General features: G+C 41.8%; 1 protein-coding gene across 4 annotated transcripts in view; it reads right to left on the bottom strand.

The window, feature by feature from the left end:
* Positions 1-150: 150 nt before the first annotated feature.
* Positions 151-25,668, bottom strand: part of SGMS2 (sphingomyelin synthase 2) — an 82,429-nt gene continuing 56,911 nt past the window's right edge. For 3 of the 4 annotated variants that reach the window (XM_045880620.3, XM_064584938.1, XM_045880619.3), the window contains 5 exons: positions 19,607-20,306; positions 15,689-15,806; positions 10,521-10,674; positions 5,628-5,794; positions 151-4,139 (listed from right to left, as the gene is read on the bottom strand). In XM_045880620.3, the coding sequence (XP_045736576.1) occupies positions 3,936-4,139; positions 5,628-5,794; positions 10,521-10,674; positions 15,689-15,806; positions 19,607-20,061 (1,098 nt within the window). In that variant the 5' untranslated portion in view covers positions 20,062-20,306 and the 3' untranslated portion in view covers positions 151-3,935. Of the gene's footprint in view, positions 4,140-5,627; positions 5,795-10,520; positions 10,675-15,688; positions 15,807-19,343; positions 19,488-19,606; positions 20,307-25,668 lie in introns of those variants that run through there. The other variant, XM_064584939.1, reaches the window with a different exon arrangement.

Genomic DNA, 25,668 nt, shown 5'->3' with positions numbered 1-25,668 from the left:
TTTCTGAAAGAATGCAACAGGCTACCTCTCACACCTTGTAATGATATTTCTTTTATGAATATACTGTAACATAACCATACATTTTGCAGCATTAATCATTGCATAGGAGGTAAATTAAATAATGAATTCCAACTTGGCAACTAGATTAGCTTATGTTTACAGTTTCTTCTTTTTTTTTTCTTTTAAAGGACAGTTTTAAATAATTCCATAATAAAGAACTATTCTCATTCATGATTCATTTAGAACACAGCATAGTTAGATTAATGAATAATAAATCAGAACTTAAAAGGTGTGTATCTGTATAAAAACTTATCTTTGGGTACCTCTGACATGATTTTCAGTGTTTAGGTATTGAAGTCAAGAGCACTTCTTAATAGAAGAAATATTTTTAGCAAGTAAGTCAAAGGAGTTAAATTATTGCAACACAAGGACATTAAAAAAAATACCAGGAACCTTTATACATACAAATAGAAAAGCCTTCAACACATGGCATATTACTTAAAATATGCTCGATTTAAAACTTGTAAACTCATTTATCAAGAAATTCCTTCTCACACTTCCTTGCAGTACAGAAGTGAGTATGTTAAAACCGGCTTAAAGTTTTAAAAAGTTTTACAGTGCAAAACAAAAACGACAAATAAAAAGGAAATGCTTAAAATATTGAAGAAACAAGATGTGAACTTTTAATTTAAAAAGCTGCATGAGCTTTAGCATGTAAAAAAAAAAAAATACAAATACAAAATAAGAAAGACTGCCAACCTGGTGTTTCAAAGTAAACAAAGTATAGGTAGTTATAAAGGGAGACATTAATGATTGTGATAATGAGAGGTAAAATGGTCTGCAAATTTTCTTTGATCAAATGGACAAAAGATTAGAATTGTAACTCCCTGGGATCTAAGCACATTTTCCCTTTGGGAAAGGTTTAAAAGACCTTTAAAATAATCCCTTTTGCATGATGCTTTCAGATTATTGGCAAAAACAAAACAAAACAACCACCACCAAACCAATGCCTTTTAAAAACTTGAAAATATACTTTAAAAAGTGGCAAATTTGCGTTCCAAGTCATATAACATAATTCCACTAGGAGGCACTGCTATACAGCAAAGAACCTTAGGCAAGGTCCTCATTACCCCGGACCGGGGGCCGGGCTCGCTCAAAACAGCCTTCCTTCCTCAGCACAACTTGTTTCCCAAGATGCCAGTAAATTAAATAACAAATTTAAAATCACTCTGGGTGGAATCAGGAGCAATGCTTTATTTTCAGAGCTGTGGAGGAGCTCAAAAAATAGAATCTGAGAGGAACCCATTTCCATTTGAAAGAATTTAGAAAAAATATGCCTAATTTATGGGAATCCTGTTATAGATATTGCACAGGACTCAATTCCAAGAAAAGCTTCAAACGGGAGCACTGGTTTACAAAAAAAAGGATAATGGAGAAGATCTTGTATTGTAATTAGCAAGGAAAAGGAGCTCCCAAAATTCAGTGTTTCAAAGGCAAGATCAAAATTGTTTAAGTTTTCTATCCCAAAGGGGCATGTTAGGTTAAGCCTCAAGTTTGCTTTGCTAAATGTAAATGAGTTTCTCTATTTCTTTTATTTTCCCATCTTGAAACTTTGGTGTTTTCCCTCCTTCTTTTCAAATCACGTGCTTCCTGTGTGTCTATCAGACACCTGTGACACATACATGTAAGGAACACGTGAGCAGTAATAGTGTTTCCACACGTGAGGTCAGAGAGGTTTTTAAAGTTCTTTAAAAGGTGATGGTATTTTTTAAAAAACTGCATCACTTGACTAAAATGCAAGGTTTACGGTTTCAAGGGTCTCCAACAATCAACACACCATGATTTTTAAAATCTTAAATACTTTTCCTTATTTAAGTTGAAGAAAATTAGGTTATCCAAGACACTGCTGAATAAGGCTCTCAGGTCTATCAGGTTATGAATTAGATGCTCAAGGAATATACCAACGTCAGGAGCACAAAACCCAGGCTTCCATGTCAGATGCTTTTCCTCATAATCGGACAGCAGGAATTGAAACTCAAGTGTTTTCAAGCAGGACACCTTAAATACCACAAGTGTCAATATTTAGCAAATGAAAGACAAAATTCTGGCTTAAGCACATCCGGTAAACTATAGATCTATTTCTTATTGGTTTATTTAATAACAAATACCAGAAAACTACTTGCGTTTCAAAGTCTGCCAAGGATATTCAGGATTTCCATTCTCATTTTAAATAACTGGATGAAGAATGTCTTTTCCTGCCTTTGAATTCAACTACCTTTCCTTTAGTGATTCTTCTGTTACTCAGAGAAAGAGCCATTCTGAATACAGACACAGAATTTTAGCACCAAAAATAATGACCCTTCTGAAAAGATTTGTATTGTGCTTGTCTCAAGCAATCTGAAGGTCAATTTTGTGTACCAAATCAAGGCAAACTAGTAAATTTGTCATTTAGGGGTATTTTTCATTCTTAAGTGGAGGGAAATTTTCAACTTTTTCCCCTTCAATATAAATGTAACTGCCCCCTTCCACCTCATGGGCCTGTCTTCCGACCTAGGGTTGATGATTCTGGAACCATAAATCTCGTTTTAGAATTACTAGAAGGCTCAAGAAATTAACCAGCCCTGACAGCATTAATCTGATCTGATTTTTAAAAATCCATCTTCTTTTTGCATCACCTCAAAGAACTTTAGAAACAATGCTCCCCCCTTTACTGGGTCGCTGTCACGGTCTAACAGACTGATTCCAACAGGAGGGGATAATGCAGCACCGTGGTGTAATTTCAGGATCAAAGTAAAATTACTCAGTTGTGGCATATGTCCTTAGGACCCATTTATAAGAAGCTGAGTCTCTTGCTAAAAGGCAAGGATACATTACACTTTCAGACTCCATCTCGGTTTTCCCATGAAGTACAATGTAACTAGGAAGAAAGAGTTTCCAGTGAAACATGACCAGCTGCATTTCTGAGTTCCGATTAGCCGCTCTAAAACTGATCTCACACAGGGTAGGACGGGAGAGAAACGCAGGCTTGTCCCCCAAGTGGCGCGAGCATCCGTTCACATACATGCGTGTTTTCAGCCTGTGCTGGAACAGCTACCTGCCCTAGGGGGGCGGGGGGGGGGGGGCGGCACAGATGCAAATTTACCGGGCAGAGAGCAGATAAATGTGTACATAGGACCACTTGTTTAACAGAAATAGCTCCATGTTTCCTGTGTATCTGTCCTAGAGATTTTAAAGTGAAATATTTACACACGCATAAAATCTGTGAGATGTGTCAAATACTTCCATACTGGATCATCTTTCTTTCTTTTTTTTTTTTAAGAAAATTATCGGTTTAAAAACAAAAAAGTAAAAGTGATACATAGTGCAGTGAGTGGTAGCAGCAGGTGCACGTTCCCAGACCTGACCCTGACCTTCCCCGTGACAAGGTGGAAACAAAGTTCACCTCAAGTTTACTTACAACCGATAGATCTCCCCCTCATTAATAAGCCTAATGCTAAAACCATTCTCAACATTAGGTTATTCTATTTACACAGTAGCTGTATATATCCAGATATTTTATTTAAAACATTAACAAATTCTTCTGACGTTGGAGGGAAAAAAAAAAATCCTGAAAAAATTCTGTAGAGGGCTTTAGTGGATAAAGAATAAGGAGAAGGAATAGTATGTTCTTTGGCACCTCTTTAACAAGCTCATTAGTAAAATCCCAGTTTGGGGGCTTGTCACCCATGAATGAAGAGCTGCAGGAGAATATACCTTTCTCAGGATGAATTAAAAAACAGTCAAAGGGTAATACTTCATCTTTCTAATCATTTACACGAAATTTGGTCCACTTCTTCATTTACCAGTCAGTTCTTCTAAAATAAAGACCCAAAACTATACCTTTGGTTACAGCGTTAACTCTTTTGGTATAAGAGCTGATGCCTTTGTTTTGCTCCTCAGGTAGATTTCTCATTATCTTCACCGATCTTCTGAACCCGTGAATACTTTTTGCATGAAGATTTAAAGCAGCCAGGGGGCCAGGAGAGTGGCCAAGAGAAGCAGCAAGGAATTGAGCCTTGTACGTTTTTCTCGAAAAAATAAAAGATGGGGAACCACCATGCTCGAGACAAGAAATTCGTCTGTGAAGAGACCTTCAAGTTCTGTAAAAAGTAGAAAAATAAAAAGGAAAATGAGACCTATTTTTCATGATTTGCATCCTATTTTTTTTCTTAATTATCATTCATTGTACCATAACAGAGAAAGCAGCAGAATCAGGATCACAAGGCAGTAATTGTCTTTGTTTTTTTAAAGATTTTATTTGTCAGAGAGAGCGCACAAGCAGGGGGAGCGGCAGGCAGAGGGGGAAGCAGACTCCCCGCTGAGCAGGGAGCCCGACGTGGGGCTCGATCCCAGGACCCTGGGATCATGACCTGAGCTGAAGGCAGACGCTTAACCGACTGAGCCACCCAGGCAGTAATTGTCTTTGTGCCTTTTCCCTGATCCTGACATATTTCTGGTCCCAGGCTCCTTCCCCCTTTCCATCTCATGCAAATTCTTCTGCCTGCAATCCCAGTAAGACACTCAGGAGTGGATGTGTGAGTTGGCCAGGAGGGACAGTTCTCAGGATGCATGAGCAGATGGATCTAGGCCCAGGAAGATGGAAGAGTGGAAGGTGAACTCACAGGGCGGAACAGATTTAAGGTGAAAGGTGAAGGTTTGGGGTTGATGGTGTCAAGAGATACCCAGATGGAAGTGTAAGAAGGAAGGAAGGTGGCAATGGGAGGCTACAAAATGGGAAGGAGAGCTACAGACACAAAATAACCCGTAGAAAAGGCATCTATCAGTGGGGAGCACTAAACGAGAGTTGGGTTCAGACCCTTTGGGAATGACACTTGCTCACACATTATATGCATCGGACAATATGGCAGGACCACCCAAAGAGAAATCCTGCTACACGGACTCACTCTGACACCAGGCACACACACCTAGACTAGGAAAAGGCGCTACAGAGACGGGGAGGAATCCCATCTTGGGATGACAGGAAGATAGCAGGAGCTAGGAAGGCTTCCCAGAAGATGTGGCCTTTGAGTTAGCTCTTTCCACATGAGCAGCAGAAGCAAAGAAAAGGTCGTCTGGGGACAGAAGGCAGCAGTAACAAATAAGGAAGTATAAGAAGGGAAGCCAGAGAGCGCAGTATCACAAAAAGATGTACCAAATCCAGGAATCCACGGACTACTTATTTTGCCTGAAGTTTAACAATAATTGCCGTCTTCTCCTCAAAATTAGGTTCCCTGAGGGCAGGGAGCAGGTCTTACCAAGCTGCGCCACAATGCTTCTATAGAGAAGGCTCCCATATTTTAAGTTAGCATTTATACTTTTTCAACTCTGGTGTCGATTAGTCAAATTAGGAAAACACCACGCTCTATGATGACACCGCCCTTTTATCCTTAAATGTCATTTATATTTGTGACACTATTTAGTTGAAGAGGCAGTCGTGGGGATATGTTTCAGTGAACTGACCCAGACCCCACACGTGAGTGCAGACAGTGGGCATTCCTACTAAAGCTATCTGAAACCCCACTGTATGAAAAAAGGGCCACTGCATTGAAAGAAAAGAAATTATCCAGGGATGGCTTCACTGTTCTCACCTTTTCATTGGCCATTGAATGGTACCACCAAAACAGCCGTGTTGTAATATAATAAGCAATGATCACATCGACAGTATAGTGTTCGTGCGCTACAAGAATGCAGATGATCCCGGCGGCACTCAGCAGCCAGCAGATTAAATGATACCACCAGAAGTGACGAGGCGAATCTAGACAGCAGAAAAAGTATAGAGTTAATAAGATTCCCAGGGATGAATTCAGTGATTACAGTCTACACTAACGACCTTAAGTAGAATAATCTAAGATCAGGAAGTCACTGGAAGAAGAAAACAGATTAACCCCCAATGAGTCACCGTCAGTCGCCTAGGATTTGCTCCATAGGAAGGGAGCAGGAAGAGGACCACTGATAGCAGGTCTAATAGTCATTCCCTGGGGAACAGTCATTCTCTAGACATCCTAGACCTTGCCCACTGCTAGGCCATTCAGTAAGGAAGTGAACAGAATTGTTTATTAGGTTGGTTGGAATTGGCTCATATTAGCTCACAGAAGGGATCCCATCGGAAAGAAAAGCGGTAGGGGTCAAAAGCAAGGGTAGTTGTCAAGGAAAATGTGGGGGGAAATGAAAAAGCAAGAGTCATTTCAGGTCTTACGTAAACTTACTCTGGTTTCTCCAGGAGGAGAAAAACAGCCTTGCGGCTAGCAATATTTTGCTTCTCAGCAGTTTCATACTGTTGTTGCTAATGGCAACTATAAATGCTCCCTATATAAAGCTTAGGATTCTGGCTCATTCACTTGTGGATTTTAGCCTTCCTAGTGAGTCCTCTAAGAAGGTCATCATATTGATCGGCTGTAAGAGAGAACGACAGCGCTCATCAGGTGAAGCAGGACCGTGCGCCCCACAGCTTGCCCACCCAAGTGCTGAGGACAGAGGTACAGATGCACCCTCTGGTTCATCGCCAACAGCTTTCTCTTTTCTTTTTCTTTAATAGCGGTTTCCTTTTTTTCTATTTTAAAGACTTATTAGCTCACAAAGTTAATACTCTCACAAACCGATTTATTTCCTATTTGTCTGTGTTTATCTTCATAGTGATATTTATTTCTAAGTGCAGAACCATGGTAGAAGAGCAAAAGGAGGGCGCGCCTGGGTGGCTCAGTCGGTTGGGCGACTGCCTTCGGCTCAGGTCATGGTCCTGGAGACCCGGGATCGAGTCCCGTATCGGGCTCCCTGCTCAGCGGGGAGTCTGCTTCTCCCTCTGACCCTCCTCCCTCTCGTGCTCTGTCTCTCATTCTCTCTGGCAAATAAGTAAATAAAATCTTTAGAAAAAAAAAAAAAGAGCAAAAGGATCCATTTCCAGAAGTTTAGAGGAAACACCAAATCAGGTATCACTCAAATGAAAAAGAGTTTTTGGTGAAATAGCTGTTGCTCTTTTGGTCCCAAGTGGAACAGTAAGATACTAAGCCTGCATTTGCATTTGGAAGTCTGACTTTTCCATTTTGAATGTGCTCCTTGTTCCTTCTCAGTTGGCTCACCCTGCCACTAAGTTCTAGCAGATAAGTGACGGACTCCTAGAATTTTAAAGCTGGAAGAGGCCTTACCCTTTACAGGTTGGGTGGCCAGATCCAGGCCCCACAACTATTCTGTTAGGCGGAGAATACTCAAAATTGAGCCAACATTTAGAAATCTGGAGAGTTCACTAAATATGCATTCTGCAGAACCACAGACTCCACCCTTCCCCGAAGTCTCACACCAACCCAGCTACCTCTGCTGATAGGTCTCCTGATATTTATCACCTTAGATAAGTTAAAATTGTTTGGGCAAACCAGAACCATTTTGTATTTGTTTATCCACAAGAAGCAAAGCTGAAGCAGACGAGGAGTAAAGAGGCGGGCCGAATGGTCATTTTACTACTTGTGGAACTGAAAATGAAGTTTTAGGAATGGCTGGAAATTCTAACACTGCTCTTCCACAAAAATGTATTCCCAGGTATGCTACCACATTGGGACCTGCACACTAACTGAGCACAGTGGCTGACCCAAAGCAAAGATTTAATAGAAATTATTTTGAAATAGAAATGGGAAAATGGCAACCCCTTCCTGCTTTCCCATCCTACCACAGGGAGAACATTGAGCTAAAAGATAACGATACAAATATTAATCCACTCCACTTGTCCGTGTGGGCTCCTAGCCCTAGTTGCCATTGAATAATCATACAGTGGACTTTCTGTGGTAACAAGGTTAAAAAAGAAAGAAAAGAAAAGAAAGAAAAATTTCCCCCTCTCCTAGCAAGACATTTGGTTCTAACTGCTAGGCTGACCTCCTCGGGCTAATTTTATAAGGAACCTAGGCCCCAGTGATAAAATTTGCACAGCAGTGGAAAGCCCACAAAAACGGTCCTGGTCCCATGTTTTCATCTGTTCTCTTGACAACATTCAAATCTACTCATGACAACCAAGCAAACAAGGAAAGAGACCAAACAGATCAAAAGGCAGGAAAACAAAAAATATCGGAAAAATGCATCTAATTCTAGGAGCAAACTGCTCAAAGAAGCCATTGGAAGCACTGCTTACTCAGAACAATAACACATGGTATCATTTAGAAGGTGATGGTTTTTCCTAATTGCACAGGAAACGAGCACAAACATGGAATGCTCTGATTTATTATGTACAGAACTGACTCTAGAGCAGGATCTGTATTAAGCATTACAGATTTGCCATTTCATTTCTCACCAAAAATTAGAGAAAGCAGAATATAATTCTTTCCCTGCTGTATGTAAACTTAATACAGTTTTAAAAACTTCAAGCCAAAATCATGCCGTGGGAAGCAAATCTCTCTACATACTGCAGAGCCTTCATTAAAGCATAAAAATAATCACAAGTTGCCTTGCTATTGCTCTGAAGTAAAAGAAAGAACAATAATGAGCAATAGACCAGACTGTTCCTTAGCAATTTTATAAGATCAGACAACTTGGGTTCCCAAATATTCTAAACAGAGCCAAGAAATTAATAGCATAACCTCTGGAGTCAGCCTGCTTGAGTGTGAATACCCCGTCCTCCAATTACCAACTGGGGACCGTGGGAAGTCATTCTAAGTTTCCTCTCTGAAAAATGGGGAAAACAGTGCTTCTCTCTTGGGGTGGCTGCAGGATTAAATGAGCTATTTTGCATCAACGGCTTAGAACAGTGCCTGGCACAGAGTATTATGACTTTTTGCTACTGCTGCTAACAACCCTTGGTCTTGGGTTATTTTGTAAAATTGACCTTCAGTTTCCTGGGGTGATTCTCTTCATTACCTTGAATCCACAATGGCTTTGCTCCAACATGCAACGCCTCCCCACCCTCCTCCTCCTGTTTTTCTATAAATTTCTTACGATTTTCAGATTAGAGAGAAGCTCCTACAACTCAAGTACACCTCTGGACTGGAAAACAATGGATCTTACACACAGGTGGAACTTTTTCCAACAAAAGTTAGAGTTAGAATCATAAACAGCACAGATCACTCTGTGGGCTCATCAGAACCAATAACTAGGTATTGGAAATGTAGTGACTGACATTTAAGGAAGAGATAACCCCCTGATATTGGTGCAGAAACAGACTCAGGTTTCTTCCCATTGCCACCTCCCACAGTGTGAGGCTGAGGGCAGAAATAAGGGGAAAGGTCCAGAACGCCCTCTGCCGTAAAAGTCAGGTATGATGAAGTCTGTGCACTTAACACGCTACTCTCTGTACCAAGTGTGTGTGTGTGTGTGTGTGTGTGTGGCATTTACAAAGGAAACAATTCAGAAGCTACACAATTCTTAACAAAAAAAAGACTTCAGTTCATCTACTGTAAAGAACCTCAACTCTTTGTCATAATACTCTCAAAGCAGAACTTAAACCTAAAACCCCAGGAAACCCAAGGGACAAGAACTCACTTATGCACCCCTGACAGATAAACTCTGACGTCCACACTGCCATTTGGCGAGGCTAAACCTGTTTGGATTAACGACAGGCCAAGAGAGGGTGGAAGAAGCAGGACATCAGAGGGGGAGGCGTCCTTCTGCTGGTCTTTGCTAAAAGACCTCTTTACAATGCCGAGTAAGTGAAGAAAGTTGAGATAAGGCTCTAAGAAACACTGTGGAGTGTTCTGGAACTAAAGGGGAAGGTTAACCTGACCAGCGTTGCAACAATGAAGGAGAAAGTATCACTCGGCTTTGAAAGGATGTTGAGATGATATGCCTAATTAAATCAAACCTCAGAAATCTACAAGAAGGGGATCTGCCAGGCAACTAAAATACAGATCCCACAATGAAGGAGACATTATACCAGCCATGAAAGCTGATAGGATACACAAGGATTTTGTATAATGGGAATTAAGTGTATAAATATGGAAAGATACTTCACATTCTTGCCTCCATATTGTTTTGTACAGAGAAATGATCAATACTGGCAAAATGTTCCTTGAAGATGCCTATTGAATCATAGAAGTCGGCTGGAAAATGGTGAAATTGGAATGGGACAAGAAAACATCTAAAAAAGGGGAAAACATTAAATTATTTGGGATGAAACAATGGAAGTTTCATCCATAAGTCATTTACATTTGGCTTTCCAGTGCACTGATTCTGTTTGTAATAAACTTAACACTGTGTGCTTCTTAGTTGCAACACTAAAATAGCTTTTCATACCTAGAGAAGAGGAGGGAGACAGACATTGTGGAGGCATGCTAAATGTTAGAGAATCCAGGGTCAAGTTTTAAGCCTCCAGTGTCCAAATCACATAGGACTAGTTGAAATGATTTACACACACACACACACACACACACACACACACACACACACACACCTCTCTGTCTCTTTCATAGCTACCAGTCCCAATGGAATAAGGGTTCCCATCAATTTCTGGCCTTAGGGATCCCCCTCCCACCACAGTAGTCAACAGAGTGGGAAGGAGTTATACTCACATTCTTTGATGAACAAATAAGTAAGTGTCAGCACAACGGTGTGACCGCTGAAGAGGAAGTCTCCACACAAGATATGGGATCCAGTTATGGACAATCCACCACCGGAAATCAATCGCAGAATCCGTTGTATTTTTGCCTGAGAGTCTCCGTTGAGCTGAAAGACACAAGATCAGGAAGAAAATTTACAAGCCGATAAAAATCACACTTCAGCCTTATTTGTGTGATACTTAGAAAGCTTACCAGGTTGTGCTTTTTTCCTTTTAACTTAAAAAGCCAAAAAGAAGCCAAGGGGGGAAGCTCCTCCAATTAGGTTTTATTTGTTGAACTGGCGAGTTTTAGTGACACGTTTTAAATTATTCAGTATGTTACTAATAATATGTTTTCGTGGTGGTGTGTCCTTGGGCAAAGCTTTTAAAAAATATTAATAACCAATGACTTCACCACAGCTATGCACTAAAAAGATCAAAGCTACTTTCTTTCCTCTTTGTAGGGGGAAGTCAGGGTTTTGGATGGTTAATATTTGATTCAGCTGAATACCACATTACTAATATTCTAAAGTGTATTCGGGGACTTTGTGTTAAGTGGGCAGCCTAAAGTGTGCATAGAGCTGTGTTAATAGCTGATCAAGACATTTACAGTTAAGAAGGGAGCTGCAACACATTACATAATTTAAATAGGTTTGCAAATGATGGATTAGAGATGTATTGACAGCTTTTAAAAATGAGTAGCTCTGATCAGGAAAAACATCCTCCAAGGAAATAATCTGTGTGCTATTGCAGAGGGCAAGAGTGCTCCCTTGGACAATGGTGTAGAAGTCCCTAGAAGCCACCATGATGACACAGGAAACAATGATGGGCTAGGACAGGAGTCTGACCCAATAGTCAAAAGTTTGTATCCCATTAAAACTGAAGCAAATAGGCAGGAGTAGTAGACTGAGTGGGTCAAAATGGTAGGCATGGAAAATTGGAATACTGAAATGCTCAGGAGCCAGATAAAGAGTTTCAGAACAATCTAGTATCAGGTGAACAGGCTTAGAAAAATCAAAGAATGATCCTCAGAAATATATTCAGGTAATAGTACACATGGGAAGAGAAATACAGAAAGACCACTAATGTCTAGTCATTTGGGACCTAGGGGGCCAGGTCTAGGACATGCTGCCTTTTGTACTCAATGATGATCCTTTCGGGCAACTAGGCCCTGAAGCATGGCCAGTCTAGCCTTGATGATGGTTAAATAGGTGATGAAGACAGGCAGTATCCTGCCCAAGTGGATGCAAGGGGGAAAAGGAGGGTAGGATGTGTACAGGCAGATGGGAGGACGGTCTGGGAGTAGAGAAATTCAGCTAGCCTCTAAAGCAAGTGGAAAACCATCCTATCCAGTACAATAGGAATCCGGGCAGGATTCCTGGCCTAAAACATCACTACTGGGGACCTTAGAACCTTCCTGACTAAAAAAAGAATTCATAAGGATCTAGAAAGTTTTCTGGTATTCAGATGACCCATGTAAAAAGGCAAACACACCATGATTGGTTGATAGTTGAGAATAAGGCTCTACAAGAGAAAATGCCGTAAACCGGGATTAGAGGGCAAGGTGAGAAGTAACTTTCTTCAGAAGTTTGCTTAGGGTAAGCCCAGGTGGCAAAACCAGAACACAAATATTTTATCAAGACTTGGTAGTCCTTGGGGCACCTGGGTGGCTCAAACGGTTAAGCGTTTGCCTTCAGCTCAGGTTGTGATCTCAGGGTCCTGGGATCGAGTCCCGTATCCGGCTCCCTGATCAGTGGGGAGTCTGCTTCTCCCTCTCCCTCTGCTGCTCCCGTCTGCTCTGGCTCGCTCTCTCTCTCAAATGAATAAATAAAACCTTCAAAAAAAAAAAAAAAAAAAAGACTTGATAGTCCTTAAACCAACATGCCAAGTAACAGGTGACCTTGCCTTGAAAAGACAGGATCTAGAAGGCAGCAAAGGATCCATACCTGGGGAAGGTTAAGTACTGTTGACAGAGTTGCAGGACTCATTTCAGGCGCACCTCAGGAACGGTGTATTGCAAACTACATGAAATAATGTGATACGCCCTTGATGTGGAAGATAGACTCTAGCCGTGTGCTTTATCAGATCAATCACAGTCCTTCAGGAACTTCTTATCACATGGCTGGCACAAACAACTGTTAACACTGAGATCAAATTAAAAAGTACATATGCTGCCCAACCACTGTGTTTCCAGTTTAAAAGGACACGTTATTTTCATTTCAAAACCCTAATGTATTTTTTTTTTATCTGTTCACCTATCCCAACTCAGTACTCTAATTTCCTAATGGCAGAAACCCTTAAAGTCATCAGTCCCTTGACCCAGGATTAGATGGACCCAAAGGTCTAAGCAGACCAGGAGCTGAACTATTGCCACACATTGTCTTCTCCCCTCTTCCTTTCAGCAGCGAGGGCGAATGGAGATTTCTGATAGCCCTGGATTCATTATGCCTTTACAGAACAGCGGAAGCATGCTCTCTTCTTGCTCTGTCTTTCCACAGTTCTTAATTCCTCGATCCTGTCATTGCTATCTTAGATGTCAATTCATGCTCAGTATAAATGCTAAAGAGCACCTCAAGAAAGGCGGGCGGGGGGAAGAGGGTAGAAAGAAAACTGGGGAGGGGAGGGGAGGTTAAGTGAGAGTTGGGATTAATGGGGTTTTTTCCCTAATTCTGTTTTGGTTCACTGGGACCCTCCATCACTCACCACTTAAGACTTTAGTTCCTATTAATTTCCTTATTTTTTCAGACACCGTTCCACACCATGACTCGGTACGGAACAGAAGACGTGGACGACTAAGAGGAGAGGCAACGATCACAAGCGCCACACCAGACGGGTGCTCCGTGTTCTAAGGGTTCCTGGAGCTGTTACCACCACATGCCACATCCACACCAAGAAAGTACAAGACAGCCCAACACGGCTGATGACAAAACAAAAAACTCACCCTGCACACTGTCCCTTCAGTTCAGAAGAAGGGTCCTTTGGGCACTCATGGCCAGGAAAGCTTTCTCAGGGAAGGGACTAGAGCTATCCCCGCCCAACATTCTTGCACATGGCCAAATGGGTTTGAAAAGCTAAATCATTTCATCCAAGTCCTAATAACCGGGCCAAAATGTATTTAAACACACTTCTCCGAACACAAGATTTTGTGACTGCAAACCAAAACTCAGATGGGTGAGCTGATGCAAACTGTAAGCAAAAGACTCAAAGTGAGCTCCAGGAACAGACAAGGGAGAAGGCAGCTGGGAAACCAAAGGCCAAGGGTTTCCCCACTCTTGTGAAATCACGTGTGGGGACGGTATCCACTGAGGAGCAAGCTGCGTTAGGCAGCGAGGGCTGTGTTTGACACCCCCCCACTGTGAGTGACTTCAGGATTACACGGTCCCGTCATTGTTCACAGCCTCAGAGGGTATTCCACCGAACCAACAACAGAGGAGGCTGGTAGATTACCTAACGGCCTCGTAACCACAAACAATCTAAGGAGCACTCAAAGCCCGTGGCTGGACCCCACTGAGAACTCAGTTCTGACTCCTGATCTAAAGCACCACATCACCTCCAGTTAAAGTGATCTGTGTGTTTATCTTACTGAACCCTTACTCAGGCACCCACAGCCAGCCTGCTTATGCGGCAGGAATAGGTCCTGACAGCTGAACATGGGGGCGGATTAGTGAGGAGGCCGCCAGAGCCTCCATTGTGAAGATTTGTAGCTTGGTTAGCCAGTGGTACGTTTACTGATGTGGCTTCTGAAAATTGCAACTCTTCCAGGGAGGAGGATCTTTAATTTACTGCCTTTCTATAGTCATAGCAATTCATCTCTGCAAACCTCATCCATTACTGGGATGGGCTTGCCTGCTTTTCTGTGCCCACTTCTTCATTTAACACATAGCAATAACCCCCTTAGAAGCGTTTATTACTTTTCTGAACTTCTCCCATGCCTTAAATTAGTTTCACTAAATATCGGCCAATGTTTAAATTCAATATGTACACTGTTTTAATTACAGATACTTTCTGCTTTGATGGCTTTGGAAAATTAAGGCTTCTCCAAACCACACCTATATTTGGTGAGGGAGACTGTGGACTTCCTCAGAACAACTCTATTTTTCCTTCCACCTTGGACATCTGCTTAGTGTTCAGTAAAACATGATGTTAGACTTCATTCCCTCGTCCAGAAAGCACATGATTTGTAAGTCTCCTTTTTTTTTTTTTATAAACCAGGGCATACTGGGGTCTAAGATGATTAACAGCTCTCTCAAGAAATGACTCTACCTGGAGAGACTGTAAATCCTACTTAAGACCGTTTCCGAGTTCATGCCCACAATGTATCCCAACAAAAGGCCAGTCTGGCTTTCCATTTGCTAGAAACTCTGGGGTCATCCTTGGCTTCTTTCTCTTACGAGCACATCCTGTTGGCCTTACCTTCAGAACGCCTCCTGAACCAAATGACTTCTCCTCACTCCAGTGAGGGCCACGAAGGGCCCAGGGCACCCATGACCTTTGCCATCTCTACTCAGCCACATGGGCCTCCTGCCATCCCTTGAACCCACTGTGACTAAGCTACTTCCGTGGCCCATCCACACGGCTCACGTCCTCATGCTCTATCTTGCCCCAATGCTTTCCCTACCACAGAAGCCTCTCTGCTCTCTCTCTGAAGTCGTACCTACCCTCAGTGTCCCCATTACCCTTACTCAGCTTTTCTGTTCTTCATCTGATAGTGACCTGACTTATCATGTTACAAGTGATGCATTTAGTTTTCAGCTGTCAGCCCTCAATAGAACGCAAATTCTTGAAGAACAACAACTTTGCTTTGGTCATTGCTGTTGCCATAGTGCCCGGCCTGGTACCTAACAGCAGCTTTAACACTTGTAGGATGAATGAATGCATGGACGAGTAAAAGAGAAGGCCAAAAAGAAGAGTTGAACACCCCGCTGTAACTTCTGGGTAGCAGAAAATCAATTTCTGATGCGCAAAGATACACGTTTTATGAAAACCTATTGGAACGTCTTCTCTCCAAATCCAGAGAAACAAAAAATACAGCAGACTGCAGTTAACAGCTCTGAGAGTGTCTGAAGAACCTGCCGTACAGTGAGCAGGTGTTCCCAAAGTGCTTTTTTCATCTCCTCTACCTGCGAACTCAGAGGCGCTTACCTTCGGGGCGCACTGGAAATGCATGCCAGGCACAGGGAGAGTGGTGACGTACATCGTAATACAGCGATACAGGTATAAAGTTCCAATGATGAAAAAGAATCTGCGTCCTACTATTGACCTAGAGGAAAAACGGGGGTAGGGAGAAACTGGTTGACTCGTTGTTTCTGCTCCCAGTGCAATACAGACCAACGTTTAACAGAATAAAGAATGATTAAGACAGAGTGGCATTAACAGACCAGTTTCACGGCTCACACACAGGCTTACGTGTGAACGGCCCACCCCTACATTCCAGAAATGAAGGTTCACCTTTTGTAATAAATCTAGGAGGGTTAGGACCCAAAAGGAATGTCTGTGGGGAGTGGAGAAGTTACGGCAGACTAAGGGCTCTAGACAACAACCTCTCCTAAAAAAAAAAGGGCGCTCTTTGCCAGAGAATTCAATGAACTGCTCTATGTTTCTAGTCAACACACTACATTAATAAAACCTTCCCTTGAGAACATATCAAAGGTATAAACGAGCCACGGTCGCAGAGGAATTAACTAATGAGCTAAGGTGATATTACATAATTGGGCAAAGAAGGAAATGGGGCAACTGATTTAACCGGAGTTATATAAGCAAGGCTTATTTGGAGACCATCCAACAGTGTTTTCACAACTTGGGCATGAACTATTCTATCTATGACTATACAGATTTTCAGAGAACTAGATTTTGAAAATGTTCAAAGTACCCTTGTGCCCTTACGGACATTTAAGGGTGAAGCTCTAAACTGATTAGTTTACCCTTATTTTATTCAACTTTGATCAAAAAATAAAAGGCAAAAAAAAAATCCCACAAGTACTTTTATACTTCATATTTCTTGGTGGAGACCTGTCCTGTACCCCCGAGTCCTCACTCCAGCGCAGTGGTTCCCAGAGGTTTGACTTTGTGCACGCTGTCCTCCAATGGGAAAGGCTCTGCCTGTTTGCGCCGCTGCCTCATGGGTTATCTGAATGGGCTTCGAGGGTTCTGAGCGTCCTGATGTCCAGCAAAAATGACAATTTGTTTTCTGCTGTGTAATTAGGGCTGGGTCTATAAACTCTGGGTTCTGGGGAGTCAGAGGGGGTGGGGCCCATAAAGCCCCTGGAATTACTAGTTGTAACCTCCCTCACACATAAACTATATTCCTACAGGTCTCTCATTTTCAGAGCTCTCAAACTTTCAAAACTAATACCGATCAAAGACTTCTGGAAAACTAGGCAGTTTCAGGCATGTGGCATATTTTTAGTTTTCTCCAAGACTGTGGTTTGACTTGGATCAAAGTCTAATTCAGGTAACTGCTGGGACTTCTAATTTACAGAATTATGTACGAACATAATTTTAGTTGCCCGTTTCCAGTAACTATTTTAAGAATATTCCAGAGCTTCTGGGGTCAAAATATAGAGTAGAAAACTACCTAGACTATTAAATGAGGGGTGCCTGGGTGGCTCAGTTAAGTGTCTGCCTTCAGCTCAGGTCATGATCCCAGGGTCCTGGGGTCGAGCCCCATGTTGATCTCCCTGCTCAGTGGGGAGTCTGCTTCTCCCTCTCCCCCTGCTGCTCCCCCCTGCTCTTGCGTGCGCTCGCTCTCTCTCAATAAAATCTTAAAAAAAAAAAATAGACAATTAGATGAAAGTAATTTAGTGCAAGGCCATTTCTTTCAAAGGTCTGCTATATTAACTCTGCCTTTTCTAGTACTGAAAAGGAAAGGGTGATAATCAGTGCTGAGTCTCTCCATTTGGTTAAGTGAAAAACAATTCACCCTTTGCTTCAACCTCAGACCCAAAAAGTGTGTTGAACTGGGTGCTCCATGCTATTCGACAAGGTGAAGTAATAAGCAGGAATTATTATGAGTCAATTATATTCATTCCAGCATTCTGAGTTCAGCTGTACTCAGAACTGAAAATTAACTTAGAAGGTAAAATGTGCACTCTGCAACCTTATTTAGAAAAATAACTACTGCTAATGATTTTTTTCCCACAGCTTTGAAGGTGCTTTTACAAGAGAGAGCAAGTAGGATTTCTCATTCAGCTAGGATGTTCAAAACAGGTTGTAAAAATTATTCTACTAGTTATTAAAATGATACAATTCTACCTCAAAAGTAAAAAAAAAAAAAAAAAAGTATGATTTCCCCAACAAGTTTCTGATGATGAGTTGTGATCAAAACAGTAGATTATCATTAAAATGTGTGGCCAGCTATGTGCCCACAAGTTTGTTTGTTTGTTGGGGGGGGAGGGGCAGAGGGAGAGAATCTCAAGCAGGCTCCATGCCTGGTGCAGAGCCCGACTTGGGCTCGATCTCATGACCCTGGAATCATGACCTGAGCTGAAATCAAGAGTTGGCCGCTTAACTGACTGAGCCACCCGGCATCCCCAGGAGTTTTGACATGGTAAAGCCTAAGGTGCTCATGGAGTGACAGTTCATAACAACTCTCTAGATAAAGATGCAAATAAATTGAGACTGTGCTTAAGCAGCACGGTAGATGCCAGCTATTTACCAGACCCTGGAAAATGTCTCTTTTCACGTATATATGAATAAAACGTTGGTCTAAATTAAGGGAGAAAGCAAACACCTTTGGCCTAAGCAGGCTCTTTTATTTTCAGTGTCACTTGCAGACACCCAAAAGAGCAATGCTAAAGTTCAACAAACCTATTGTTTGCTTTCGGCATAAAGCATACCATAACTTAACAGCTTGGGCAGCAAACAGTTCTAGTAAAAGACCGTTGCTAGCTGCCCTTTACTTACACATACCAAGGAAAATGTTTAGGAATGACTTCAGTTTGTGGAACAAGCTTTCAAAACTGCAAACTTGGAATTTGGGGGAACTCTTGAGCAAAGAGAGTTTGGATTCTCCTCTCAAAGCAACAAGCAAATGAAAGAACAGTATAGCGTAAATTCTCTCCTCTAAACATGATCTTGTGGCATTAATGCAGAAATCCCATTTGTGAATTTTTGAACAGTATCGACTAAGTTAGTACACATTTTCAAAAGCCTCCGTTTATGGGCAAGGTTTTGATCCAACTTCTATTTTAGTGATTTAATTGCTAGAATCTTAGTAGAGAACAAAACATCTGAAGGAGACATGAGATGAAAAGGGAGTTGCCGGGGCCCTGTTTTTATGGACTAGCAGTCAGATTTCACAGGGAAGCAAAAATAACCACTTCAGAGCTATGTCCTATTTTTAAGTGTCTTTAAGGCAAAAGTACTTGGCTTTACTACTTCCTGACTGCCCCCATTCCAGAACAGGGAGACTGAATGAACTAAGGGCTCCCTTGTGGTGCCACGGGGAAACCGGACAGCACGGTTACCTGAGAAACCCAAAACCCAAACTGCATGGACCCACGCCTAAATGCCGTTTCTTAAACTCCTGTGACTCCATTGCCAACAGGCAACAGAAAAAGAAATGTAAAATTTGCAAACTCCTGAGTAGAAGCAAACCTCAAAGAATGCTATGGACTCTAGACCAATACAGTCATCACGCTATGAGCAACAGAAGAAAGTTCCCCGGCGACGCCATTCCCCACCTGTTAAAAGCCTAAAACAACAAAAGCATGATGAGGTGAATGTTATTCCGTTCTAAGCCTTTTGATTTATCATGCAGATACCATAGCATCAAGCTGCTTGAAATCGGGAACTGCACCTTAAATTCATCAACTCTGAATCACCAACCACAGTACATCTGTAGAGTCCTCACGGTTACCTCTCATACACAGTTGCTCAATAAATGTTTATTCAACACGGTCGATCCTTCTGTTGCTTCCTGTCATCAAATGCCTGGATCGGACTAAATTCATCAGACAAAACCGAGGAAGACCGTTTCAATTACACATCAACCCCCTTAAACACAAACTTAGGGCAAGCCCACCGCCCCCCCCCCCCCCCACCATGAGGAGACCTACTTACTTGTATCTCAGAAACAGCCACTGGGTGATCCATAATCCAACCAATATAATCCCATTTATTTCTGATACAGAAAATGCCCATTTTACCCGATCAATGTAATCAAAAAACTTGTCTGGTAGTGGGGGGCTGAGCTCCTTGGGAGGCACCCTTTCGTGTACAACTGTGATCATGACGGTGGTTAGGACGAGGTTGAAAAGGGCGTACACGAAGGCAATGCCTGTTTTCCACCACTCCAGGGGAAATTTGTTCCTGGATTCAGTGGGCATAGCAATCTGGATATAGTCCGGGTACTTTTTGGTGCCCTTTCGCAACCCATTGGATAAGCTCTTAGGTTTACTGTTGCCATTTTTGTTTTCTTCTTCAACAGGCTCGGCAGGTCTCGTGTAAGTATTTGCGGGATCATTGGTTTGATTTTCCATATGTTCTTCAAGTTTTGCTGTCTCTATAATATCCATTGTCCCCCAGTCTTCAGATCAAAAGGGAGATGGCAAAGTTCGTGTTTTTTGTGCAAACTTAACTTTTTTAAATCCTCCTATTTCCAAGATCAACATGGATGCCTAGGACTGATTTTGTTTTCTAGCACAACACGTAGACGGTAGCCATCTGATTACTGTTCCCCCCATGTAGGTGCCTGCGGTACACTCGCCACTTTCAAGAGAGGGAGCCAATTTTCTTTCTCCCAGAGGTGTTACTATCCCACCTGCAAAAAGGAAACAAAAACTATGTTCAGACGCTGTGCTTGTCCAATTGTCAACCATCCAAAACAAAAACATTATCAAAATAAGGAAGCAAATACCAAAGCCGTTTGCTTTAGAAATATATCGTCAGAACATGGTTAATGCTGTTGGGATGGAGTTTATTTGCAAAATATGGAGTTGTTTTATCTTGGGATTCTTGTCTCTTTTTGAGCCGATGTTAGTATAAATAGGACCATTTTAATAATCAATTCCTTTAAAATTTCTTTAAATAAAAGTCAGGACCCAACTTTGCAAACCCTTCATCAGACACTATTACTTGTTGCTAACCATGAAGTCATAATAACTTAGAACCTCTCCAGAGCTCACATCACTCTTTCCTAGGGCTGCAGCTTTTCTATGAACCTGCAAGAACACACAACTGGGATGAGTTGCTCACATGCACTGAGTAACTGTTACTCTCTCCATTTGTCGATGAGTCCATTTTTCATTTCCTCCTTAAAAAACTGGAGTCTTTTTAAGTGACCACTTTCCAGGACAGATTCAAGAACCACACATTCAAGATACTTAAAATCGGCACTGCCTCAGTTTATCCTTCGATATGTAGACAGGCACACCCTACACCAGGAAAGCTGACAGTCTTCAAAATAATATGGTGAAAAGACACACAAAGCCTTAGCTACGTCGCGTTGAGGGAACGCATTCTACTTGTTACTCGGAAGGTAAAATCCTACAATTGGCATGGTAAGTTAGTACGGAACAACATTTTCTTTTCTTTTTTAAATTTTATTTATTCATTTGAGACACAGAGATACAGAGAGAGAGAGCATGAGCAGGGAGAGAGGCAGAGGGAGAGGGAGAAGCAGGCTCCCCGCTGAGCCAGGAGCCCGATGTGGGGCTCGAACCCAGGACCCTGGGATCATGACCTGAGCCGAAGGCAGACGCTTAACCATCTGAGCCACCCAGGTGCCCCAGTACGGAACAACATTTTCTTTTCTTTTTTTTTTTTATTTTATTTATTCATTTGAGACACACAGATACAGAGAGAGAGAGAGCATGAGCAGGGAGAGAGGCAGAAGGAGAGGGAGAAGCAGGCTCCCCGCTGAGCCAGGAGCCCGATGTGGGACTCGATCCCAGGACCCTGGGATCATGACCTGAGCCGAAGGCAGACGCTTAACCATCTGAGCCACCCAGGCGCCCCAGTACGGAACAACATTTTGAGACAAGCACTGCAAGATCTACCAGGCAGTAGAAACTGACACCCAGAGGACCAGCTCCCGGCACTCACCACCACGACACGGATGAGGAAAGGGTGCCTTTGGCTTAAGCTCCACAAAGCTCCGGAGAGCCAAGACTTCTTCGCAACACAGAGCACCAAGCACCAACTCTTTTATACTGGTTAGCAACACGGCCCCAGCTGTTCTCAATTTAGGAAAGCAGTATTTTAGTCGTGCTGCAGAACCCAGCCACCTGAAGGAGTTTTCAAACCTCATAATTAGTCCCCGCCCTGAGTACACTGCACAACTTAAAGCATAATTCTTCACATTTTAAAGGCCTCCCTTTCAGGGGAACTTCAAGAAAAAATGGGGGGGGGGAATTCAAAGCAAGCTTTTATTTAATGAAAGAAAAAGGGGGAAAGGAAGCCTTTATTTAACGAAAGAAAAGGGGGAAAAGTTAAAATGGCATAGTCAGTAAGTACAGGCAATATTTGTTGAGAGTATGTATGGCAAATAGAGCGACCACAAGTGTTTCTTGTGCACCTGAACACCCCAGCGCTGAGGGAGCAATGGGGAGGCAATTAAAGGGAATTTAAAAAACACGGCTGACCTGAGCATTCATCCAAAGAGCTTGCAGTCTAACTGAAGAGACAGAACTCAAGTGACAAAAATCTACTGGGGAATGATCACTAGATAAAAATGTAGTTTTAGGGGCACCTGGGCGGGAGGTGCAGTCGGTTAAGCATGACTCTTGATTTCACTTCAGGTTGTGCTCTCAGGATGCTGAGATGGAGCCCCGAGTCAGGTTCTGCACTCAGTGTGGAATCTGCTTACGATTCTCTCTCCCTCCCTCTGCCCCTCCTGCTCATTTTTTCCCTCTCTCTCTCAAATAAATCTTTTAGTGAAACAAAACAAAACAAGTGTACTTTTAGTTGTATCCCTGTTCCCCTGACAAGATGTGTCTACAGAGAGGTACTGTCCTTTTCTGGGGAAGAGAAAGCACGAGGAAAGTTGGCCTGGAGAGAAATGGAGGGTCACTGGAGGATGGAGACGGGCTAAGAGGTATCCCTGAGAAGCAGACATTGCACCTTTCTCTGGTCCCTGTGAAAAGCCACAGACACGAATACACTACAGCAGGATGAGAAAGGACCAGTGCCCCTCTCGGGAAACCAGGATTGACAGATACTCTTTGTAGGACCCTCGCACAATGTTGTGGCAAGAGTAAGTATAGAGAAGAGGTGCGTCAGTAAGATATTTGCAAAAACAAACCTTTGACACCATGGATTACCACTTCTAACAGAGATGCCAAAACACTAACTCGGCCATTGCCTCTCTTCCCCAAGTCTAGGCTAATCCACACATAGCATCTTACCAAACGCATCAAAATTCCCTCCAACTTTACTACTCCACATCTGCTCCTAGCCTGGTGTCTGTATGTGAAAGAAGCTTGAGATTTTTGAAGCCCAGGTCCACTGGGGGACATACTGACAGTTTTTGTAAGGTAGCTATCCAGTTCTAGAACATGGAATGTAGAACAGAAGAAAATCCAATTAGTTCCCTGTTTGGTTGTTGTTTGTTTGTTTCTTTTTCCCTAAGAGGAAGCACTCAGCTACCCACCTCATGGGACAACTGTGAGGATGACTGAAATAATTAATCATGAAGAGCTTTGTGCTCCTGGGAGTAAGAGCACTTTATGAGTGCCCATTTATCGTCATTAGTAGCAAGATTGATATTTTCCTTGGGATTTCATTAAGAAGACTGAATATACAAAGCACACTATCCTGTGTCCACCAATCTTGGGATACAACGCTTGTCATCAAGATGACGATTACAACATATTCATTCCTGTGGTGATCCTTTCCTACCAGTAAGTATCTGGGAAAGTGACAACAGCCACAATAGTTTCTCTCGTTGGATGGCAATCCCATTAGTTCATTTGTTTAGGGTACTAATGCCAGAGCACAAGGCAGATGAAAAGCTTTCCAAGTCCTCTTACATTGCAAAATATCAGAAGCTAACCTAGAGAAGATTTTTTTTTTTTAGATTTTATTTATTTATTTGAGAGAGAGAATGAGAGAGAGAGAGCACGAGAGGGAAGAGGATCAGAGGGAGAAGCAGACTCCCCACTGAGCAGGGAGCCCGATGTGGGACTCGATCCCGGGACTCCAGGATCATGACCCGAGCCGAAGGCAGTCACTTAACCGACTGAGCCACCCAGGCGCCCCGAGAATATTTTAAAAGTTAAAGACCTCTATAGTCTAATCTTCCTTTGAAGGCAAGTGTAAAAACTCTGAAACTGTTAATACACTGATATTGTTAGGTTTTTTTGGGGGGGGGGCAAAGGATGATGTATTCCAGAAATGCAAGGAAGGTTTCCAATTAGCAAAGGGCTGTAATAAAACACAAACATATGTAAATAGAAAAGATGATCATCTTGAGTGAGGTTAAAAAGGAATTTGATACAGATCAATATCCACTTGGTTTTGGGGGGAGAAAGTATTCAATAAAGGGAACAGAAGTACCTAAATAGAGCCACATTCTTCAATACCAGTCGCACATCATATGTGTGCCAATATCTAGTGGAAAAAGTCTTCCACTGTTGCTCCTCTTTCTTTCTATCCCTAAATGAACTTTAGAATCTTTTTTGTCAAAATACAAGAAAACACACTATTAGCTGCTGTTTTATTTCCATCACCTCTATTTCGTAAAGGGTTTGATATTACCATGTTCATACACACATTAGTCATTTCCCCTTAATAATCTCAATAGGATTTTACCTGTAATTTGACAAAATGATTCCAAGGTTCACATTGGTAGGTATTAGGCTATGTTACATTAAGTAATAATGGGGTAATAGCACCCAGTTATTCTGAGTTCATCCAAGGGAAATACGAATGTACACAAAATATTTCTACAAGTATATTTTCAACAGTCATTTATAAGAGAAAAGTGAAAATGATCTAATATCCAACAACAGGGAGTTAGTTAAATGAATCATGGTTATCGTAACATTATAAAATACTGTGTTTTGATATAGTAACTATAAAAGTATGAGACAAGTATATAAATCCTACATAAGAAGGATGCGTTATCCAATTAAATACAAACTTAGATCTGAATAGATGAGGAATCTCAGTAATTCACATCAGAGGTTATGGTTTTTAAAAAATGGGAAAGGGGCCACATGACAGATAGTCAAGGCTATCAGAAAAGGTACAAGTGTGAAACTTATGACGCACGCATCTCCTGGGCAAGCTCACTGACGGCATCCTGGACGGAGACTGAGGGTAGACACGAGCTCCCGTTGGAGGGCTCAGAAATGCTCTGCTTGCTGAATGCCAGCCTCGTCGTGCACTGGAGTGGTTCAGAAGACATATTAAATATGTAAATATAGTTTAAAAATTAAGGAAATTTATCTAAGTTTAAATATGGATTTTAATGTTTATAAAGAGGTATCTTTTGAAGAAAGAAGTTAGACATCAACGAAAGAAAATGTGTTTAACATTTACAAGTTGGAATTATGAATAAAAGAAATTTATACATGGAGCTTAAAGGCTTAGGAAAAACTAGGTCTTGAAACAAGTTTATTGAATTGAAAAGCAATGGAAACAAACACCTGATAAGTTTCTTAACAGACATAAAAGCTTTCTCAAACTTAAAAAAAACTCAGATGACACCACAAAGCCATTAAAAAGTTGTAGAATAAAAACAGCCATGCATAGTTCTCAGAAAAAAATACTTATCTAATTAACAATCTTCTTAATTAACAATCTTAGAGCTCAGCTTTCTTATAAAACTCCTCACCTAAAATGAGTAAGTAATAATATGCTTGCAGATAACAAGGGCATCATTATCAGTCATGGGGTTCTATTTCAAGCACTCACACAATTTGCTAAATATTTTTACTAATGAGTTCTTGAAAACTGAAAAAAGTCTATAGCTTACTAACAAATTATCATGTATTTTTGTGAAAGACTTTCCCAACAAAAGTAACATGAGTGCTTGTCAGACCTTTCTAATAAGTTTTTATTCCGCCACTAGATCTCACATCTGTATAGGTATGATGACAGACTTCAAACTAGGGAAATGGGCAGGCTTTGTAGGGTGACAACACTCTGGGAATGGATTGGAAAAAGAATTTTTTTAATTT

The sequence above is a fragment of the Mirounga angustirostris genome, unplaced genomic scaffold, assembly GCF_029215605.1.
Source record: "Mirounga angustirostris isolate CCGP_5_RB_7025 unplaced genomic scaffold, mMirAng1.0.hap1 SCAF_2, whole genome shotgun sequence".
Classification (NCBI taxonomy): domain Eukaryota; kingdom Metazoa; phylum Chordata; class Mammalia; order Carnivora; family Phocidae; genus Mirounga; species Mirounga angustirostris.
The sequence above is the reverse complement of the archived record's forward strand: the minus strand, read 5'-3'. Positions and strand labels throughout refer to the sequence as shown.